The 21,508-nt window shown below is 40.2% G+C and overlaps 1 protein-coding gene across 4 annotated transcripts in view; it reads left to right on the top strand.

Moving 5' to 3' along the window:
* The window catches only part of LOC120801278 (neuropilin-2-like), a 99,643-nt gene that overhangs the window by 51,566 nt on the left and 26,569 nt on the right, over positions 1-21,508 (top strand). For all 4 annotated transcript variants that reach the window (XM_040148060.1, XM_040148058.1, XM_040148061.1 and 1 more), the window contains exons 8-12: positions 2,508-2,652; positions 6,522-6,697; positions 7,437-7,610; positions 9,173-9,317; positions 21,229-21,303. In XM_040148060.1, coding sequence (XP_040003994.1) covers positions 2,508-2,652; positions 6,522-6,697; positions 7,437-7,610; positions 9,173-9,317; positions 21,229-21,303 — 715 coding nt within the window. The remainder of the gene's footprint in view (positions 1-2,507; positions 2,653-6,521; positions 6,698-7,436; positions 7,611-9,172; positions 9,318-21,228; positions 21,304-21,508) is intronic.

The following is a 21,508-nucleotide window of genomic DNA, read 5'->3' as shown; positions in this document are numbered from 1 at the left end:
AGGGATTTCCGTTTAAGTTTCAGTGAAAGTGTAACAGTACATCCAGCAGTAGCTGAAAGAGAGTTGCAAGTCTGTTCCGTGACCCTAAACAAAGCTGGTAATTGAGAAACGAATGGACACTAGACTCATGTCCATGGACAGTATCTATACTGTTCTCAGAAGTCCCGGCTACACACACAGAGACATGCACACAGAAACAGAAACACTCCAATGTGAATTTAAAAGCTGGTAAAGGACAGCAACAAGGTTAGACTTTCACTCAAACAGAAGACTCATACAGTATGTACACTCCCAAGTCCACATACAGTCCATAAAAGCAGATATATCAAAGTGTACGTTTGTGTGTGTGCACGCATGTGCTGAAGAAATGTTTCAGTGCGCACCAAGGGAAATCAGAAAGCACCCGCCAGCCCCCAAATCCTAAGAGTGAGACTTCATAATTACACTTTTACACGTCGACACACACTGACACGACATACACACACACACAAATATAAACACACACATACACACACGTGTAATTACAGTCTGCTACCACAATCCCATTAAGTCTTTCGAGGCCTTTGGGCATTTTTCCATCATTTAACTGGTCACAGTTTCTGGTATTAAGGCCATTGTGAGGGCATGAGTTCACTGGGTCTGACTTTATATTATACACCCAGTGGGTCACTGGTTCAGTTCCCTGCTGGCCCAGTAGCCTATTCTTGTTCCTGCAAGTCAGAAACCCCCTTCATCCATATTTTGTCACCCCTGACAGATCCTGCGGTTTAATGGATTGAGAACAGGAGGAAAATAGTGAATTTTCACATGGAGACACACATACACACGCCTAAAACAAAGCTAACATCTATAAATGAGTACCCAAGCAAGTAATTGCAAGGCCTTTGGCTCTGCTGAATGAGGTTTACAGCGCTCTGTAATAAACACGCCCTGATGTGTTTTCAGCACTGATGTAACATAATAGAAAGAGTGTTAGAGACACAGAGGGAAAACAGCCTTTGAGGTTCTATAATGAAACAACAGGATGGATTTTTTTTCCTTAAATTTATAGCAGTATGTCATCATGGCATGCAGAGAGAGAGAGGGAGAGAAAGAGATGTTGAGAAAGAAAGACAGAAAGGAGGGAAGAAATTGAAATGAAAGGCCCAGCTGTGTTTTCCAGAGATGACAGTTCTAGGCAGAGAGATGACACTCTGATAGACAGAGATATAAAGTCTTGGTGTCAAGAGACAAAAAGAGTTCTTCTGGCCATATGCGCTTGAATTCAATTTCCTTTCATCTGTATTTGTGTGTGTATTCAGAGGAAATCATCTTGTGTGTGTGTGTTGTATCCGCACATGATGGGAAATGTTGGTGCTCGGAGGGCGCGGTGTAAGGCGGTGGTAAGACAGAGTGTGTGTGTGTGTGTGGGGGGGGGTCAGTTGTGTCTGGAAGCAGTGCATATGTGAATACCGTGTTGTGTGTGTCTGAACGCTGAGGGGTGACTGTGTGTGTTTTTCTTTGCTTTCTGTGTGTGAAGATATAAAGATTATGTTTTCCTTTGTGTGTTTATTTTGTGTGTGTATGTGAGTGTGTGTTTGTGTGTTTGTGTGTGAGTGGTTAAGTCAAGGGGACATGAGAAGAGGATGCTCTGAGAAGAGGAGGCTTTTCCACATACTTACACCGTTGATTTATTACACACTGCATGCCCTCAGACTGTCTGTGAATGTGTGTGTGCAAGAATGTAAGAAAACCTTTGCACTCATTCCTTCCTTTGTGAACAAACACAGTATATTCAGTGTGTGTGTGTGTGTGTGTGTGTGTGTGTGTGTGTGTGTGTGTGTGTGTGTGTGTGTGTGTGTGTGTGTGTGTGTGTGTGTGTTTACTTATGTATACACATAGGAGGAGATAGATTAGTCTGGTAGTCATTTTAACTTATTATAATTATGTTGTCCTGAGTCAGTTTAACCATTGAACCATAAATATGTGTTGCTATGGACACCAGCTGTTTAATAGTCTGTATCCTGTGCACTGATTTAGACTAAACTGTTGACTGTTAAGTTATGTTTGAGTTGTTTATGTTACTCCTCCTAAAATCCCAAGTTTTTGTTTTTACATTTCTGCATATGCACGGGTTAAACAACCAAGATACACTGTGTGAGTAAGTCATCTTTGCAGTTCTCGGTAGGTGTTTTTAACTGTGGACAGAGCCATGGTAGCTGTTTACCTCTATGTCATGTCTTTATGCTAAGCTAGGCTAAACACAGTCTGACTCCAGCTCCATATTTAACCCACAGACATGAGACTGAAACACTAGCAAAACAAAATGTCAATGATGTATAACCCAGTGATATCCTTTTTGTTGTTGACATAGAGGATGTGTGTCCAATCTCCTGTGATGTCATGAAGTGCCCTTAAGATGACCCTGAAACTTAGGTCCTATGTAGCAGCTCACTCTCCCTCTGCCCTTCCTGTACTGGATAACAGTGTTGTATTTTCAAATGTCCTCTGTTCCTCTCTCTCTATAGGTTTTCCATGCCAATGTTGACGCCACGGAGGTGGTCCTCAATCGGATCCCACAGCCGGTCCTGGCCCGCTTCGTACGAATCAGACCTCAGACATGGAAGAACGGCATTGCACTGCGGTTCGAGCTTTACGGTTGTCAGATTACGGGTAAGATGAAGCATCTTTTTCTGTAGAGTTTCTTAGACTTTTTTTTGTCAGTCTTCTCGTGGGACTCACTCTTGTGAAAACACAGTAGTCTTCTTGCCAAGTTTTATACCAGTGATATACTGGCTTTTACAACAGGTCAGAAGGTGGGTCAGAGCAAAAATAACTCCCTTAGAAAACATTTCCTGGAAAAGAACAGGGAAATATGAAAGGGTCTATTTTCTCTTCGATTAAATAATCTAATGATAAATAATTCAGTAATTTGTCCATCCATCAATCCATCCACTGCTTCTATTCATACTTTTCTTTCCTTTCTCTCATCTATTTCTCGCCCTTTCACATGCACACGTCACACCCACTCTCATGTGCACTCACACTCTTGCCCTTGCTCTTTCATATCCATATCCTCCCTCTCTGTCTCCCACTCACACATTGCACACTAAAACACACACACAAAAAGAAACACTCTCAGTCCTAATAGAATAATACTAGAGTGTGATGTGTGGGTGATAACATCAGAGAGTTACAGGCTCTCAGCTTTCATCTGCAGCCCTGGCAAACAAACACGATTTCAACCAGCATAATCAGCTCAATACTATAAATAGATAAAACTTAATTAGACTGCGTGTGTGTTTGTGTGTGTGTGTGTGTGTGTGTGTGTGCGTGTTCTAGAAATGGTAAAAGAAAGAGGGTTTCAATCCATTTCAGCATGTTTGTATATGTGTGCATGTGTGTGTGTATGTACGTGCGTTTGTGTGTTTGTGTGCATGTGTGTGTATGTATGTACGTATGTATGTATGTATGTGTGTTTGTGTGCCCCAGCTCCACTGTATCATTATTAAGTTAGGGCCTCTCTCTGCAGCCATCGTAGTGGCCATTGAGAGGGACAGATACGCTCTTATCTAGGAGGGCTATTTCAGCACCCACACAAATCACAATCACACCAAAACAATGTGCTACTGTGTGTGTGTGTGTGTGTGTGTGTGTGTGTGTGTGTGTGTGTGTGTGTGTGTGTGTGTGTGTGTGTGTGTGTGTGTGTGCCTGTGTGTGTGAGAGGGAGAGAGAGATCAGATATCTTTGCCTGTGTTCTTTCTAAAAAAAAATTCTATTTTTTACCATATTTTAACAGCTGAAATTGCATTATATATCACCCTACTTTTCTCACTACTCTCAGGATTGAGAACCCATTCAACACATCTTTTGGCCATTTCTATTTCCCTGGATATTGCCCATTTCTGCCACCCTGTAATGTCAGCAATCCATCATGAGCCTGAGGAAAACACTGACTTTTTATACAAAACCTTGACAGGTTCAGACTAGTTTGTCTTCTCTTGAAAATGATGACAGAGCTTGTCACTTTAGAGCAAAACAAACTGTTCTGTGGCAGATTCAGTAAAATATATTTATAAACTGAAAAAAAAACTTTATTACAAAACATACAGTACCTGCTAATAGCCAGTATATTTTCCTTGTTCTTTCCTTGCGCACAGACATATTGACAAAAACATACACGAACACACTGCCGGGGGTATGTGATAATGCCCTACACAGGCCTATAAAGGCAGACATAAAGCAGTCAGTCAGTGACATGTCATTAACTTAAATCACACTTTTATGTCTCTTGCTCTACTTTTTTTTCACTTTCTACATAGCCCTCTTCAGTGTCAGTCTGTTTTTTCTTTCTTCTCATTCTGCTTTTTCCTCTGTCCTTCAATTGCCTTTGCTGACAGCTTCCAGTCCCACTTTTCTCTCGCTCTCTCTCATTTTCTCTTCTCCATCCCTTCCCCTTAAATCTTACCTGTCCCTGCCTCATTCAACTCTTCCTTCCTCTATCCCTCCCTCTCTCCTACCTTAATCTCGTTTTATTTCATCCCTGCAGCACCTATCAATCATTTATTTTTAGCACCTTTATCATTTTTTCTCACCAGGCTGTAGTGTGTGCATATGTAAAACTGTGTGTGTGTGTGTGTGTGTGTGTGTGTGTGTGTGTGTGTGTGTGTGTGTGTGTGTGTGTGTGTGTGTGTGTGTGTGTGTGTGTGTGTGTGTGTGTGTACTGGCCAGGCAGAGCATCAGTGGTGTACTTCACAGCTACAACACAGTAAGAGTGTGTGTGCGCCCATGTGTGGGCTGAACATCAGAGTATGCGTGAGAAGAAGTGTGTTTCAACCTGTGTGAGAGACCTTGACTACGCAACTACTATGTGCTGGTGCATCAATCGCTTTGTGCAAGTGTGTGTGTGTGTCCATGTACAGTATATATATGTGTGTGTGTGTGTGTGTGTGTGTGTGTGTGTGTGTGTGTGTGTGTGTGTGTGTGTGTGTGTGTGTGTGTGTGTTAGCTTTGAGGGCTCTCCTGCTGGTGTGTGATATCTGGCTATTTCTGTTACTGTGATAATACTCCTGTGTTAAAACGCCTGCTGGAGTTCAGTAGCTGCTGAAACAGACTGATGCAAAAATAAGAAACACTGAATAAACAATATAATAATAGAATTTTCTTCTGGCTAATCAGTTCTCACGTCTGTTATGAAGCTTGAGGGAGCTCATCTAGCATGGCTGTAGCTGTTGTTGTTTATTGTTGATTCATTATTTACCATAGTGGGGCGCAGTTGCAAACGTCACGACATAAAATTTTCATCTCCAGGAAGACCCGTAGAATGACACCATCAATCACCGTCACCCTTCACTGTCAATCTGCTCTCCCTCTTTCTCTTTTCACTTTCATTTCTCTCTATCTTTCACTCTCTTTCTATTAACATGCTCTCTTTTCAGTCCATCTTTCTGTTTGAACTTTTGTCTCTCTCTTTATCTCCTCCTTGTCCCCTAACTCCTCATCCTCACCTTTTGTCTTGCTTCTTTCTCTTCTCTTTATTTCTCCCTCTGTCTTCCTCACTTATGTCTTCTTTTTTCATCTCTTCTTCAATCCCATAATCTTTTTACCCTCTCCATTTTAAAATAAATATGGTTGTATGGTTCCCTTTGTTTTTTTTGTCATTATTCATGGAAAAACCATATTTTGATGCTTGTGAAACTAAAGCACATTTGTCAGTGTAATAAACATTATCCCTTTGATTTGCAACATGCTTTCATTTAGTTCCTTTGTTTGGGAGTTCTCTGGCTCAGTTCCCTATGAAGAATCCCCTTCGGTAGCTTGGTTAAAGTTATGAATCAACTTTGCAGCAGCAGGAAAGAAAAATAATGAAATAGGTTGATGGAAAGCAACTCAGAAGAGTGGTGGAGTCTAACACACCAGTTGTTGTGTTAACAATTTGTTTTGCAATCACACAAGAGTCTTGCTCAAAGATGAGATCAAACAGTGACACCAAATTATTCCTGACCTAAAAGTCATATTCATTTGGGGAGATATTTTAGCAATGTAGCAGCCTCATCTAACCAAACTGGATGTAGCAAAATCCAATAGTCTTTAAAGAAGTCCATTACAAAGTCTTGGTTTATTCAATAAAGATCTAACATGAATCTTTTTAAAGCAAGAATTGACCAAATTCATATTTTCACATCAACCCGGCTATCATATTGTTTGTCCTCTGTGTTTGCATTTTTGGACAAAATGCTTTATCAGTTCCTGTTTTTTTGCAGCTGACTGTAGTATCTTTGACACTGTAGAGTTCTTCGAAACATTAAAAGAGAGGAGAGCAACGTTTTCCAAACAATCTCTGCTTGAAACTGCATTCCTGTGCAATGATAATATTACTTAAGGAAATGAATCAACATTCTTTCCCATTGTGGACCTAGCAAAATGAACAGAAATACCCTTCCCACCTGTAACTTAAGAAAACAATCAAAAAGTTTATGTAAGGATTTAGAAAATGCCAATATAAAATATTATTAGTCCTTTTTCCTCTGTCTCCTGTTCAGATGCTCCCTGCTCAGAACTGCAAGGCATGTTGTCGGGGCTGCTACCTGACTCCCAGATCTCTGCATCCTCCATGAGGGACATCCATGGCTCCATGGGGGCAGCCAGGCTAGTGGCAAGTCGATCAGGCTGGTTTCCCAACCCAACACAACCCATAGTTGGAGAAGAGTGGCTACAGGTATGTTAATGTAACTTTATGAGTGATCTTGTTTTTAGGTAACAGACAGTATATGTTCTACAGAACTGGTACCTTGTTCCCAATTAGAAAAGAAACTGTCACTGAAGATAAGGGGCTACAGGTGAGGTTCAGTTTAATGCATAAAAAAGTAAATGTTATTAGTTGGTTAATAGTTAGTTTATATATATTTCAGTAAGTATCTTTTTGCCCATTTTCCACTACAGCAACAAAATGTAATGTAACATGTAGCCATTGCCACTGGTTCTGCTTATCTCCACACTTTGGAGAGAAGTTCCTAGAACTAAATTTTGACAAAAAAATGTGTCATCCCACTAAAACAGAGACTAATAGAAGAAACCAGAAATAATAACCATCATTTACCGCAGCAACCAAATCCATTTGGGGAGAAAAGGGTGCTGGAATCAGTTTGAAGAAACAAAAGGTGTACCAGAGGATATTAGAGGAACGAACAGTGAGGAGACAAGATTAAGATTACAATTCATCCAACAAATTGCAAAAAGACTAAATGAGTCAGGTTCACACACCTGGTTCATGAAATACTATAGACATGCAAAGGAGAACCTAGCTCCAAAGCCTGACAACTTCTTAAGAGTTCCCTTACATTTTAATTGATCATATGATAGGGAAAGTCACAGTAGACAACAGCTCTGGAAAGTGATTGGTTTCTGTGGTGCAGAGAGTGAGCTAACAATAATAATTCTGTTTGTCTGTGTTGTAGGTGGACCTTGGTGTGCCCAAGATGGTGCGTGGCATTATTACCCAAGGTGCAAGAGGGCTGGAGGGCAGCACCAGTGCTGAAAACAGAGCATTTGTCAGGAAGTACAAACTTGCACACAGCCTGACCGGCAAAGAATGGACCTACATCATTGACAGCAAGACGGGGTTTGCTAAGGTAAAGGAGGGGAACACACACCCACACGCACAAACTCACGCACACAAATACACACACAATCTCTCTCTGTCTGACACATACATATGGACTCTCTTTTCGCTGATTGTCACTGTCAGTTTTCCTCATTTGTATTTTATTTATAGCTGTCTTTCAACTAAATCCTTCTTCACTCTCCTTCTCTTTCCCTTCCTTTTTGCATTTTGTCTCTCTCTCTCAGCCTTGTCATTTTCAGCAGAAAAAGCCATTTTATTACAGCCTCAGCCCTGATAATAATTCAATTTAATCACCTCACTCCTCATTCTCCCTGCCTCTGTCTTTGCTTCTCTCTAGGTCTTCTGTACTCTCACTCTCTGCTTTTCTCTGTCTCTCTATCCTCTCATTCACTCATCCTCTATTTGTCTCTCATGGGTGTTAATTAAAAATGTCTTTCCTGCATCACCAACCAAGACTACTGGCAGTCTAACACACTGTGAGACAGGGCACTTTAAACTCTGTTCTCCTTTCTGAGACTTAGTCTTAAAACCCTTTAATAGCACTACTGAGTGCCTGGCTTTTCTCCTGATGCTAAAATCCTGATCTCTCTCATCTGCCCATCTTTTTAAATGAGGATCCTGGGAAATTCATCATACGTTTTTAAAATTCCAAGAATGGGGAAGACAGAAGATACAGTTCAATTAATTTATCCAAATTACAGCTTTCACAGCCCACATTTTTTGAAGAAGGACTGGTGCAGTCTAGTCATATTTCAACTTGTAATAAATATTTTTGCCAGAGGCTGTTACAAGCCACCTCAAAAAAATATTTGAAAATCAAAGGAAACACACACTCTGTTGTTAACTTTATGGCACGTGTCATTTTGTGCTGGGAAACAATGCTGATTAGAAGTGTTATATGACTTTGGAAAGAAAAACTTACAATTTGTCACATAAGTCAGAGTCAATGTTTTGTACCTTCACCCTTAAAACCCCTACCTTAAAAGAGCAGAAGTCATTCAGTGTAGCAGGCAACAGAAATTTGATAGATTTTCCTGTTGAATGCATGAACTGAACTCAGGAATGTCAAAATTGGCAGGAAAACATCCTTTATACTGAAGGGGAAATGTTTTATCCTTACTTTGTTCCTTGTTGTAAAATGAAAATTGGTAACACTTTCTAACTAGAGACCGTCTTGCGATGGGACAGCGCCAGCTGGGACGCCCGTTCGACATGTTGACGTTCCGACCCATGAGTACTCAGTACCCAAACCCATCTTCGAACTCTTTTTGGTCTCAACTGCACACCTGTAAAGTTTCATGACTGTATCTTGCCAACCACAGTTGTGACGCTATCGTGGAGACAAAATCTGTCCACAGACAGACAGAAATATAAAAACCTGCCAAAATACTGTAAACCACCTCTGTGGTAGTTCTTGCTACAGTAGGTGTTTTCAAGACCACATTTTGGTCTGATGACACACACACACACACACACACACACACAGACTCACAAAGTGAAAACAATACCAGCCACGCTGTTGCGGTTTGTAATAACATCCCTAAAAACATGCCTTTTCTTCTCTCCTAGATTTTTGAAGGGAACAGCCACTATGATACTCCTGAGGTGCGGCGGTTCGATGAGATAGTGGCCCAGTACATCAGAGTTTTTCCGGAGAGGTGGTCGCCTGCTGGTATTGGCATGAGGATGGAGGTCCTCGGCTGTGACCTGCCTGGTATGAACACACTCTCATATATGTAGGGTAATAAAAGGCTACACACACTTCTAGGTAGAAATATACACACACAACACGGAAATTATCATGCACACAGATTAATTTACGACTATGAGCTTGCAGGAATGTACACTTGCGTGAACACAAGCAAATGCACACAGATGAACAGACAAACAGACAGTTCACAATGTCAATTATGATACTTCTGCATATATGTATATTACATGATCCATAAAAATAGTTACAAACAAAACATCAGTGACTTAAATGTACTGTGTATATCACACTATTAATCTCTTAGTAATGAGGTTATGTTTGGTTGTGTGTTTGTGAGCATTTAAAATGTCTGTGTGTGTGTGTGTGTGTGTGTGTGTGTGTGTGTGTGTGTGTGTGTGTGTGTGTGTGTGTGTGTGTGTGTGTGTGTGTGTGTGTGTGTGTGTGTGTGTGTGTGTGTTTGCTTTTTTTTGTATTTTAATCTACCACTGTGTATGGCTTTGTTTGTAGAGTATATACAATCAAAGCCATACACAATGGTAGATTAAATACTGTATACATATATATATACAGTAATTGAATGTGTGTGTGCATCTACTTATACACACTATATACTCGTGCATTGTATGGGTGAAGTCATAGTGCAGTTAATCATCTTGCTCTATAGGAGATTTTGCAACATGTCTGGACAGGGATTAAAATGTCTAGGTCAAGAGACTTTAACTAAAAGTGGCCAGCTGTGTAGTTGTTCTAGATTGTGTTCACAGCCTATTATGTTAAAAAAACATGTATCTAGTGTGCAGTGAAAGATTATGTGCAGTACATGGTCTGCTTAATCTTGCTTTCCACAACCCATCCATCTGATCTGTTCCGTTAAAACTGAAAAAATATCAGCTTTGCTTTTTTAACTGTTCCATTTGATATATTTTTCTACTTAAGGATTGGTTACTCTTTATATATAGTGAAAATTTAGTGTAATGTGTAGGGTTTATATGTTTCTTTATTTAGCTGTGTAAGTACCATTTAGTATAATATGTAACTGATGTATGCAGTTTCTTAGCTGAGACAAGAATTTTATTCTGAGCTGCACAATAACCTCAATAAAAAAGTGGGCCTTTGTATGAAGGCCTAAGTCTTTTACTTAACTTAAGCAATAATGATGTGTTACATAAATTCACCAGCAAGTGACCTATAGACAATAGACCCCTTGTCACTGAGGTTGTGATATTAATAAGTCATATCCTGTGTTATGAAATAATCAGAGCCTAAATACAGTCTCAATGACAGTTATTATAATTACATAGAAAAACAGTATCAATACTCTACTTAGATTATGTTTTCTTAACCAGAAGTATATACTTAGTAGCAAATGGCCTCTTAAAATGCCGCTTTAATGGCCAACCTCCTCTCTTCTCCTTCATGTGTCATCAGATCCTACAGCTTTAGTCAGGCTGTGATTTGTGACAGGTGAAGACAAGAACAGGGAATGGCATGTACTTGTTCCCGGTGGATATGAAGTGGCTTGTGTTTTTCGAACTGTGTGTGTGTGTGTGTGTGTGTGTGTGTGTGTGTGTGTGTGTGTGTGTGTGTGTGTGTGTGTGTGTGTGTGTGCGTGTGTGTGCGTGTGTGTGTGTGAAATGAGAGAGAGGGAGAAAGAGAGAGAGAGAGGGCCCTAAGGGAAAGGTGATGATTGGGAGAAAAGGGAAATCTTCTACTGTTAACACAGGTTTTAACAGGCTACCATGAAACCATGGATATAGTACATAAAATTCAGGCATAATGCACATTTACAGTTCACCTCAGGGAAAGATTTTAGTTTGAAGCACAAGTGATTACTTGTGTGAGATAACATGGAGGATTATCTATTATAATAAATCTAATAGAGAGGTACAGCAGTCAATGGAAAACTGAAACTACTAGTGAAATCGTTAGTGACATCTTTCATTGATTGTCATTCAGTGTGAATTATGGCTTTATGTGATTAAAAGGAGAACAAAACTACTGTATTATATGCAATTACTGCCTAATTACTTCTATTTACATCTATTTAACAGTATTTCCCATTATACTTTGTGGTATAAAGCTTAGCTTTAATTTAACCTCTCTCCCAGTTAACAGTATACTTAATGAGAAGACATGAAAGGTGGCATGTTTAGAGGATACTTTCCCTGGTGGAAACTTCCTTTTTCATTTTGAATTTCAAGTGGCTGGCAGTAAGCAGAAACTAAAATACCAGTCCACTGATGTAAAACCCTCAGGCACAAAAAAACAACAACAGTGAAACACTGACCTTGACTGTTGTATACGGAGAATGGCAACAAATTATTTCCTCCTAATGGAGATAGATTTTTCATAATATGTCAAGTCATGCTGACTGTAACCCATGTGATTGCACTGGCAGTGTTTTATTCTGTTCATACACGTTGCTTGTTATTACATATAATAACATCATGCACATCATATCTGTGGCCATCATCTCCATGATCATAGCACTGATCAGCCTCTTGGCTACTGGAGTTGCACTGATTGTCTGCTGCCCTGGCTGTCTCTGTCTGCATGCCAGATGTTTGCCCTCTGGATGTAATCCGTGCATTAGACAGTTCATTCCCACTTCACATGATCACCACAGCAACTGCTCCTGCTACCATCCTAAATACCTAAATACCACACACAACCACACACAAAGATAATTCTACATATTAGAGGCTTTGACCAAGTTGATTTTGTTAAATTTTGACTTTGTCTGGTTTTTAATTGTCTCCACATTAGGATAATAACACTGAAAAAACACATGATCTCACCAGCTATGCAGTCACAGTCATTTTGCTAGTGCAATAAATGAAAACAATAAAACAGAAAAGCACATCTAACGAAAAACAAAATACTATTTGTTTCTCCTCTTGCTTGTGTGCATAGTTGTGTGTGTGTATGTGTGTGTGTGTGTGTGTGTGTGTGTGTGTGTGTGTGTGTGTGTGTGTGTGTGTGTGTGTGTGTGTGTATGTGTGTGTGTGTGTGTGCGTGTTGTGTATGCTAGTAAGTGTTGACTTGTAACGGAAGATAAAATATTCAATAGAGTGCATCAGCTTCAGTCCACTGAACACAGCTGTTTACACATAAGTCACAAGCACACAAAAATGCACACACATTTAACTCTAGTGGGCCTCTCCTATAAATTCAGACACACAAATGCATAGACACACACAGAGGGGAAGAAGGACCTCTCTATCTCCGTTCAAATTAAATCCTATGAGGTCCTCTATCTAAAACTTTCCATTCCTGTCAACAAACAGCATAAAAAACAGTTTTCACCAAGCAGGATATCCATGAGGCTGCCCCACATTAAAAGGGGCACCCTTGATCTCTTAGAAAAGTTGAACTGTGGTAGTTCCCTTTTTCTCAGTGGCTCAGCGTAAACAGTGGAGCCACAATCCTGCCTGTCTCATCCCTACTCAGGAACTGAGGGAGTGAATTAATGAATTGATGAATAAATAAGAAAAGAGACAACAGCAGTGTAAGGCAAATCACATGTTCACTGGCACACTCACAAGCACGCACACACACACACACACACACACACACACACACACACACACACACACACACACACACACAGACCAGTCTGCAGTGGATGCAGCAATCAGAGTGGCTCTTCTATTATTCAGTGGATGGTTTCAGACCTGTATTCTCCCTCTTTTTTTCCGTGGACCCTGGAAAGACCATGGACCTCTACTGGTGATAGCCATGATCATGTCCAGGTCACTGTTGGATTTTATTAAGCCTATGACTACTAGAATTACATTTTGAAGAAACCAGATGTATCTAAGTTTGCATCCTGCCAGCTGTTGTCATAAATAAAAAACATGGAAGATTTGAAATGTTTGACATCGTGACATGATTGATATAATATAATTGACATCAATATTTAGCCTTTAAAATTATGACTGATTTACTGGGGATAAGAACACAAGCATCCTTGCCCTGTCATTCATAGTCTCCAAAACAGTGTTACTGTATTAAAGTGCAAGCAGCATGTTGTGTTGCTTAAGACTAATTTATTCATCATTCAAAAGTAGAGACAAAGACAATATGATATGATGTCAGTCGCAAACCTCATATCCTCTAAACATCAGCTTTAACCAACTCACGAAGACACTGCTTTTCCATTACTGCCCCAGTATTGTTTTCACATTTTACAATGAAGCGTACTGACCTGACCTCGGGGCTGTTCAACAATTTCCTCGCATTGGGGAGACAATCTCGGCACCCAATTACAATGAAGAAATCTGAAATTACGGATACAGGGTTCTTAGGGGGCACACAATAATGTAGTTGAGCATCTCATTACTGCACCAAACCCTCGGTGCGAAAGCAGAAACAAAAGCCAGAATATTATTGCAGGACTCATTCTAATCATTCACGCTAGCTATGGAGCCAATATGTAATTTAGGTCTTGTAACCCAGACTACTGGATATGAACAGAGACCTGCCAAGCTGCCAGATTTGTTCATGTTTTAAATGACTGAGCTATCACAACATCTGCTACGCTCTCATCTCTTTCACTCCACACCTAGTTGTTGGCAGGCAGGCAGGCACATATATACACACACACACACACACACACATGCACACACCACCTGTTTGGCAAAAAGACGAAGGTTTGTTGTTAGTTGTGTAAATACACGCTTAGTTTCTCATCTCCATTGAAAACTATAGTGTTATGGTTGGGGTGCTTGAGGAAAATAACAGAGAGAGACTGACAAACGCAGACAGAGCGAAAGCAGCTTTGTGTCTAGAGTCTCAGAGTGGCTAACAAACAGCTTTGTTTTCATTCACCTGCTGCTGCTCTTTGAATCATGGATCTTCACACCAGATTCTGACAGAAATTATATTTCTTAATGCTGTGTTCCAACAAAGCCACAATGATTAACCCAGTATACTCAAAAACTATTTAGCCTAATATTTAAGATGTATTTATTTTAAGAGCATATAAAATTTCCATCCATTTGGATTACACAGTTTTAGCATAACACCTAATCACACCTAATGTGATGTGGAATAAGTAAGAATGAGATTTATGTGAGATTTCGAATAAATCCAATGTGTTTAAAATGCTTAATAGCCAGGCTTATGCAATATAAATGCCATGACTGGCCGTGTGTCAGTTTAAATCTGTGGACAACCTGGGGAAATACTCTACTACTACTCTACAGCTACTATTAAGAAATCTATGAGCAAAAAGACAGTTCCCAGTCCGAGAAAAAACACGGTTGTATGTGACAAATCCCGGTGCAGATGTAGATTTTTATGAATCTGAAGTTGTTGATAAAGCATACTTGTGTCAAATTTTCATAGGAAGTCTAAATAAATGTTAACAGATAACAGTTGGTTTATGTGCTACATTGTAATATATAGTAGCGAATGGTAGCCAAGGACCCTCACTGTGTCTGTCATTCACATGTTGATGATGCTGGACATGGAAAACACACTCAAACACAGTTGTAGTTGGCTCCCTGGAGGGAATGTTGTTTGGAGTTCTCATCCTAGAACATTCTAGAGGTGTTCTGCTGTTCCAGGTTTCCAGCCAATCATTCAGGTTTAGCCAAGTGTGTGTGTGTGTGTGTGTGTGTGTGTGTGTGTGTGTGTGTGTGTGTGTGTGTGTGTGTGTGTGTGTGTGTGTGTGTGTGTGTGTGTGTGTGTTTGTGTATGTGTGTGCATATTTAACATTGCTGATCGCTTTCACATGTTTGCCGTGGAGCCGGTCCAGACACCTTCATTTGATTGGTGGGATGTGTCTTTAGTTACACACACTCATCTGTCTCCTCTGCTCCTCCTTCTCCTGTCTTTTCTTCCTCCCCCCAGAGATAAATGTGGTTATAAAATCACTACATTTACCTGCAATGACAACAACCAGATTGCAAAATATTTTTTAAAGTAATGAATACATTTATTACATTCGCAAAAGTTCTCTGAAAATGTATTTTAGCATTTTACTTATGAAATTATAGATCCAAGAGTTCAGACATACAGTTTTATTCTTGGTAGTTTTAATAGTCTTCAAAGAGCAAACAAAGGGTAGGCATACAGCATCATTAAATCTTATTAACAATAATTGTTTAAATTCACTTTTGAATAATGTTGCTGCCAAAGTAATTTAAAACTATAACTGAAGGAAACCATAATAAAGAGCTGGGTAGCAATTGAATGGCTTTCTTTAATAAAAAATAAGACTTAAGCATACAAAAAGCTGCCTGATGCTGATTTCTTTATTTCATTTCATAAAGTTACAGACCTCACCCTGCTCTTTTATACCAACAGGTATAATCATATTAGAAGGAATGGAAAACAATGTTAGACAGGGGTGGCTTCAGCCTACCCACTCCATCTCCACTCCTTTGACTCCCTTCCCATTAGCAGAATCTAATCACTCCTGTCTCCTTGCCAAGGCTACTGTAGCAACCCTCCCCCGATGGAAGTGTTTCAAACTCTTTTTAAAATCTTGGTTCCTAAAGGGATAATTGTTCAGAGTTTTTACAGAACACCAGCACTATGTTCCCATGTGACTGATAAGCCAAAGCACTGTGCGACCCGAGTGACAAAAAAAATGGCTAGCCCACCACTGCAGAGGGGTTCAGTCCGCGGTTGCACTGCTCCTGGCACCATTGTACATTTCAACAAACACAATAGGCCTGAAAATCAAGCACACACCCAAACAAGTTCCTAAGTTATTTTAAACCATATACAATCATGTCCATTTCACTTCAGGATGACAGTTAAGTTTATCTTTTCTTTCTCCTCCTTGAGATATCACACACTGAAACACTTAGGACTGGGCACAGGTTCATTGTGGGTGCCTGTCTGTTTACATGAGTCTGTGTGCAAAAAAGCTTGTGTTTTTCCAATATAAATATTTAGGTTTGGCTTGCCATGTCTTTGCAGTGTTTTCCAGATATGTCTGCCTCTGTTTTTCTCTCTTTCCTCATCTATCTATTTCTCCATCCATCCATCCAGCCAGCCAGCCCTTTGATGGCTTATGAAAAAAAACAACTGTAGGGTCATAGATCCACTGTTGTTTCCTCCTCTCACTGACCTTCACGTGTTAAAAAGTGACCTGTGATATAAATTTTGGTTGGCAAAACACCAGCCAAATTCAAAACACAGATGAAGAACCTGCTATCATTCTCATGTTGAGTGTTTTACTGTGGTAAATAGACAAACAGTAGACAATACCTAACTATGTTACTAATATTTTCTGATGCTCATTAATGTCTGGATTCTTTGAAACCACAGGGATAAGACAGGCCTATATATTCAGTGATATTCAGAGAAACGCAAAAATATGTACATTTTTCATCCATGACCCAAAATGTACGCATAGTCTGTGAATGTACCTGCAATTTAATATTGCCAAAAAAGTACTGATTGGACCTTGGAAATTGTTAACACCATATCCTTGTTAACGTAATACAGCTTGATGATCTAGAAAGCTGTCTCTCTGTTCTCCAGAGAATTTAATGGTATACTCAGCTTAATGTTTTTTGCCACACTTAAACTCATTTCCTTTGTAGCTGACTGTGGCTCACTGATGTAGTTAGCCATTCATTGCCAGCAGCTTCTTTTTATCATCTCAGTTGTTGTCGTACTAATCTTGACACTCAAGGCTATAATTACAATCACATACCTTTTGGTGTGTGTTGCATTATTGGCTAATGAGTAATTCACTGTCAGTAGTTTCCTGGCATAAAGAGTGTCTTTGCTTCCAGTGATTCAGTTTTGATTCTGTTTAGCTCATGGCTCTGCCTTTTAGCCTCACTCTATCTGCTTTTTAAGCACAGTCATGTGCTTAGTATTATACCACCAATACATTTTACTGGGTTACAGAAACGCTCCTTCCCCATCTACTAGACATTAAAACTTGTGGTCCAGTGCAGCACTTACCATAAACCCAGAAATGATTGGTAGCTCGCTGTACAACGGGCTAATTAGGCATTTAGCCTGGAAAGAGTTTCCTGCTGTAAAGAACTCATATTCCCACCCACTCATCTTCAGACGAGGGAGTTATAATTAGTCCAGCACTTTAAGCTACATTCAAATCAAACCTGCACTTTTGGTTTTTAAGTACAGTTGTCTGATTTGCCTTTCAGATCACTGGCATGATTTTCATCCAAAAACACTTACGTTTTCCACCATTACTTCTCATTTGATGTCATACTTTAACATATAACTGCCCCATTCTTGGTGGTGCAATGACTAAAATTGGTCTTACTCACTAGTTTCCAAGTTTCCTTTCACAAAGAATTTTGTTTCTCTCAGCTAGTCTTTTGAGGCAAAGCATACGGTTTTCAGCAATGTACAAACATGTACTTTTTGCTATTTCCTAAATTTGGAAAAAGTTTATAGCAAGTGTATCTTGATATTCAAAGTGTTGTACTGTACATAATTGCTTAATGCAGTTTTTGGTACAACTAAGGAGCTTTTTAGTTAATAAGATATGTTTAAAAAATTTATTTTTAGGAAATTCTACTTATAGTGAATAGACGACTGCCGCAGACTAGTTAGCCAGTGGTAACACAGCTATAAGGCATTAAATATCAGTGGAGGTCCTTGTTACAGTATACTGTAAAGAGGACATTTTCCAGGTCACATGCACATGCAGAATCTGCCATTCAGTCTGTCAGTCAATCATACAGTCATTAAGTAAAAGAACACCCCCCCCACAAACACACACACCATGTCACCAATAATTTGAGTAGGGATGTCATTCTCTCTCTTTCCCAGACACACACATACACACAAACTCACAAACTGTGTCAGTAGTCATTATTTAGGCTGACAGAGGTAGATTTATACCCAGAGCTCTTTCCATAATTGAACACTTTTCGTCTCTCTGTTTCCACCTCATCCTGCTCAGTCAGCAGATTTCCAATGAGGATTTTCGCCTATGTCAGTGTGTGTGTGTGTGTGTGTGTGTGTGTGTGTGTGTGTGTGTGTGTGTGAGTGCGCGTGCGTGCGTGGGTGCGTGCATGCGCTCGTGCTTGCATGCGTGCGTGTGTGTGTGTGTGTGTGTGTGTGTAAGTATGAGCAAGAGCCAGAGAGTCATGGCAAGTTGCTGTAACTCAGTGGTGTTCAGGATGACCCATTTGCAGTTAACAAACATAAAGACTGTTACTTCTCTTATATTCCAGTTTAAATCCTTGTGTTTAAAACATGCCTTACTGTGGTATATTCTTCAGTATTTCCAAACAAGTGACAAAACACACTGCTGCTACATTTGTCTCTCAATGTAAGGCAGTTCAGCAGGTAGAACCATTGCCAGCAAACACAAATTGAAATTACAGAGGTTTTGTATAATAACTACAATACCAAATGTAAAATAAACAATCATTATAAAGTAATTTATTTAAATTATTTTAATGACCTTTACAGTGGCAACAGAGAGGACCTTCATGGATGGAAAGAGGAGGGGGAAGGAGGATGATGAAGAGGATGAAGAAGGGGGAAAGAAAAGGAGAGGGGAGGACAGACAGAAAGCAAAATTGGATTAAACGAGTGAAGAGGAGATGGAGATAGACATAGGAGACTGACAGGAGCTGTGTGTGGTCACTAATTAGGAAAATGGTGGTGAGAGGTGGGAAGGGTAATGTTCCCTGCTTCAGCTCTCTCTCTCTCTCTCTCTCCCTCCCTCCCTCTCTGCCTCTCTCCCCTCCATATGGGGGCCTAATTACAGTGGTAAAGGGCACCAAATTAAAACAGCTTAATGTCAGCAGCTGGGAGCTACTTATCCTATGTTAATATCCAATTCTGTGTGTGAACATGTGAGTGTGTGTGAGTGCATTGTGTGTGTGTGTTGGGACAGCAATATGAGGCCACTCTGCTTGGGCTTACATAATAATCCCGCATGCTTTCACTGTGAGCAGACTGTGTAAACAACTCAATAAAGTTATGCGTGCACACAATACACATTAGACCAATGGATGAACCTAGACGCTGCAAAAAACTCAAAGCTATTAGCAAAGGCTAGCAAAGGTTAAGAGTTCACACAAAACATGAAACACACACATACAGAGAGAGAGAGCGAGGACCAAGTGAGTCATGGAAACATCTAAAACAACCAAACAAGCACTAACTCAATGGTGGTCCCAGATTTACTGAGCTGGTCCTTAGAACCGACATAAAATAACACCAGACAGAGTTATGGCACAGAGAGAAGCCTGAAAGGTTGTGAGATTGAGAGATTGTAGGAAAAGAGCACAAGAAAGAGACACAATCATAACAAAGAGGGAGAAAGAGCTGTGGGCAGAGAAGAGCAAATGACGAGTGGAAATCAAAATACACCTCCAGGAGAGATGACAGAAACAAGAGAAAGACTTATGGAGAAGAAAATTGCAGTTGTGGTAAAATAGAAACAACACTACATAGGGTTCCACTTCTATGCCAGAGAGGCAGTGAAAAAGAGAGATCGACTTTGCGTGTGTGTGTGTGAGTGAGAGCATGTGTGTGTGTAGAATGAGCATTTTGTGTTGTCGATGGTGGTTTTGCAGAACAGAACTGAAGCGGTCAGATTTATTATGACAAATGCACAGAGAAGATAGAAAGATGGAGTGGATTTGTAGAAAAGAAGGATAGATGAGGGAGGGAAAAGAAAAAAGAAAGACAGACCATGAAATGAATGGCAGAAAAGAAGAGAGAGAAAGAAGTGGTTTCTGAGAGTAATTTGGTGCGAGGTTTGTGGTGTCAGCCTTGCCACGCAGGCCAATCTTCTGTTCCCTTACGTCAATATATAGACACACGCTCACACCACATACCGGGTAATTTCACCAATGTCTGTCATGTGTGTGTGTGTGTGTGTGTGTGTGTGTGTGTGTGTGTGTGTGTGTGTGTGTGTGTGTGTGTGTGTGTGTGTGTGTGTGTGTTTGTCCAGATATTACTCATCTTGTGGGGACCAAAATCCTTTCACACAGTCACATTATGGGGACTTGTCTTCCTTATGGGGACAAAAAGCAAGTCCCCATAATGTTAAGCATTACATTTTAAGGTGAAGACGTGTTTTAAGGTTAGGTTTAGGTTTAGGTTTAGGAGTTAGGCAAGTAGCAGTCATGGTTAAGATTACAGTGTCTCCAAGCAATGAATGTAAGTCAATGTAATGTCCTCCGAAGTCATGTAGAAACGACTCTTTGTGTGTGTGCGTGTGTGTGTCAGAGAGAGCTGCTAAAGCATTCAGGGACATTGTTAACCGACAGTAGAAAACTGTTTATTAAGACCAGAAGGTCTTTGGGTTATACTGACATACCCTACCGCTGACGCGCGTGTGTGTGTGTATGTCTGAGTGTGTTTGCCTCTGTTTGATCTATCATACACTGGTTGCATGCTGCTGTGCACCAAGGTCAGTTTGAGTGCAGCATCCATCATCGTAGCGTTGTGTGTGTGTGTGTGTGTGTGTGTGTGTGTGTGTGTGTGTGGTATGCCAACCTGCGGTGGATAAATTCAGTGGCGAGGCACAGTCTTAAGCTGAGTGCCAGCTCACTGCCTCAGCTCACTCTGTCACTGCGGAGTTGTGTACAAACATCAGTGGTTACTGTATAATATCTAAATCTTGCTTTGCTCAAACATCACAGCTGCACTGTTAAAACATTTGCATTTTCCACTGTGCAGTGAAGCAGTTGTAGAACAAACTTTGAAAATTTAAAAAGAGAGAGCTTAGAGAGCTTAGATTTGGTTAGTGTAAGTTCACTATTGTATCTACTTATGAAACAGTTAGACTGTGTTGGAAATTAAACATATTTAAATAAGATTAACTCATGCGAACGCTTGTGCCAATTATAGCGAGTGATGTAATATATGTGGTGCTCTGTTCTGCCATTTCATCTCATTCTTTTCTATTCTATTCTAACCTTTATTGTTTTTTTTTTCCTGTTGACAGAAACCACCACTGTACCTGACACAGTGACACCCACCGTGCCCAGAGTGGAACAGACAACCGCTGCAATGAGACCTGGTAAACACACACACACACACACACACACACACACACACACACACACACACACACACACACACACACACACACAGACAGACACACAAACTTAGTTCAGGCACTCTCAGACACAGTAGCTCCACATTCACTCATGCAGACTTCTTGCAAGCACACATGCATTTATTTTCTTCCTGTCACTTGTGAACACACACTTCAACACACACAC

This window comes from Xiphias gladius, chromosome 16 (genome assembly GCF_016859285.1).
Source record: "Xiphias gladius isolate SHS-SW01 ecotype Sanya breed wild chromosome 16, ASM1685928v1, whole genome shotgun sequence".
In the NCBI taxonomy this organism is placed as follows: Eukaryota; Metazoa; Chordata; class Actinopteri; order Istiophoriformes; family Xiphiidae; genus Xiphias; species Xiphias gladius.
Note: the sequence above shows the minus strand (reverse complement) of the source record. Positions and strands in the feature narration are given on the sequence as shown.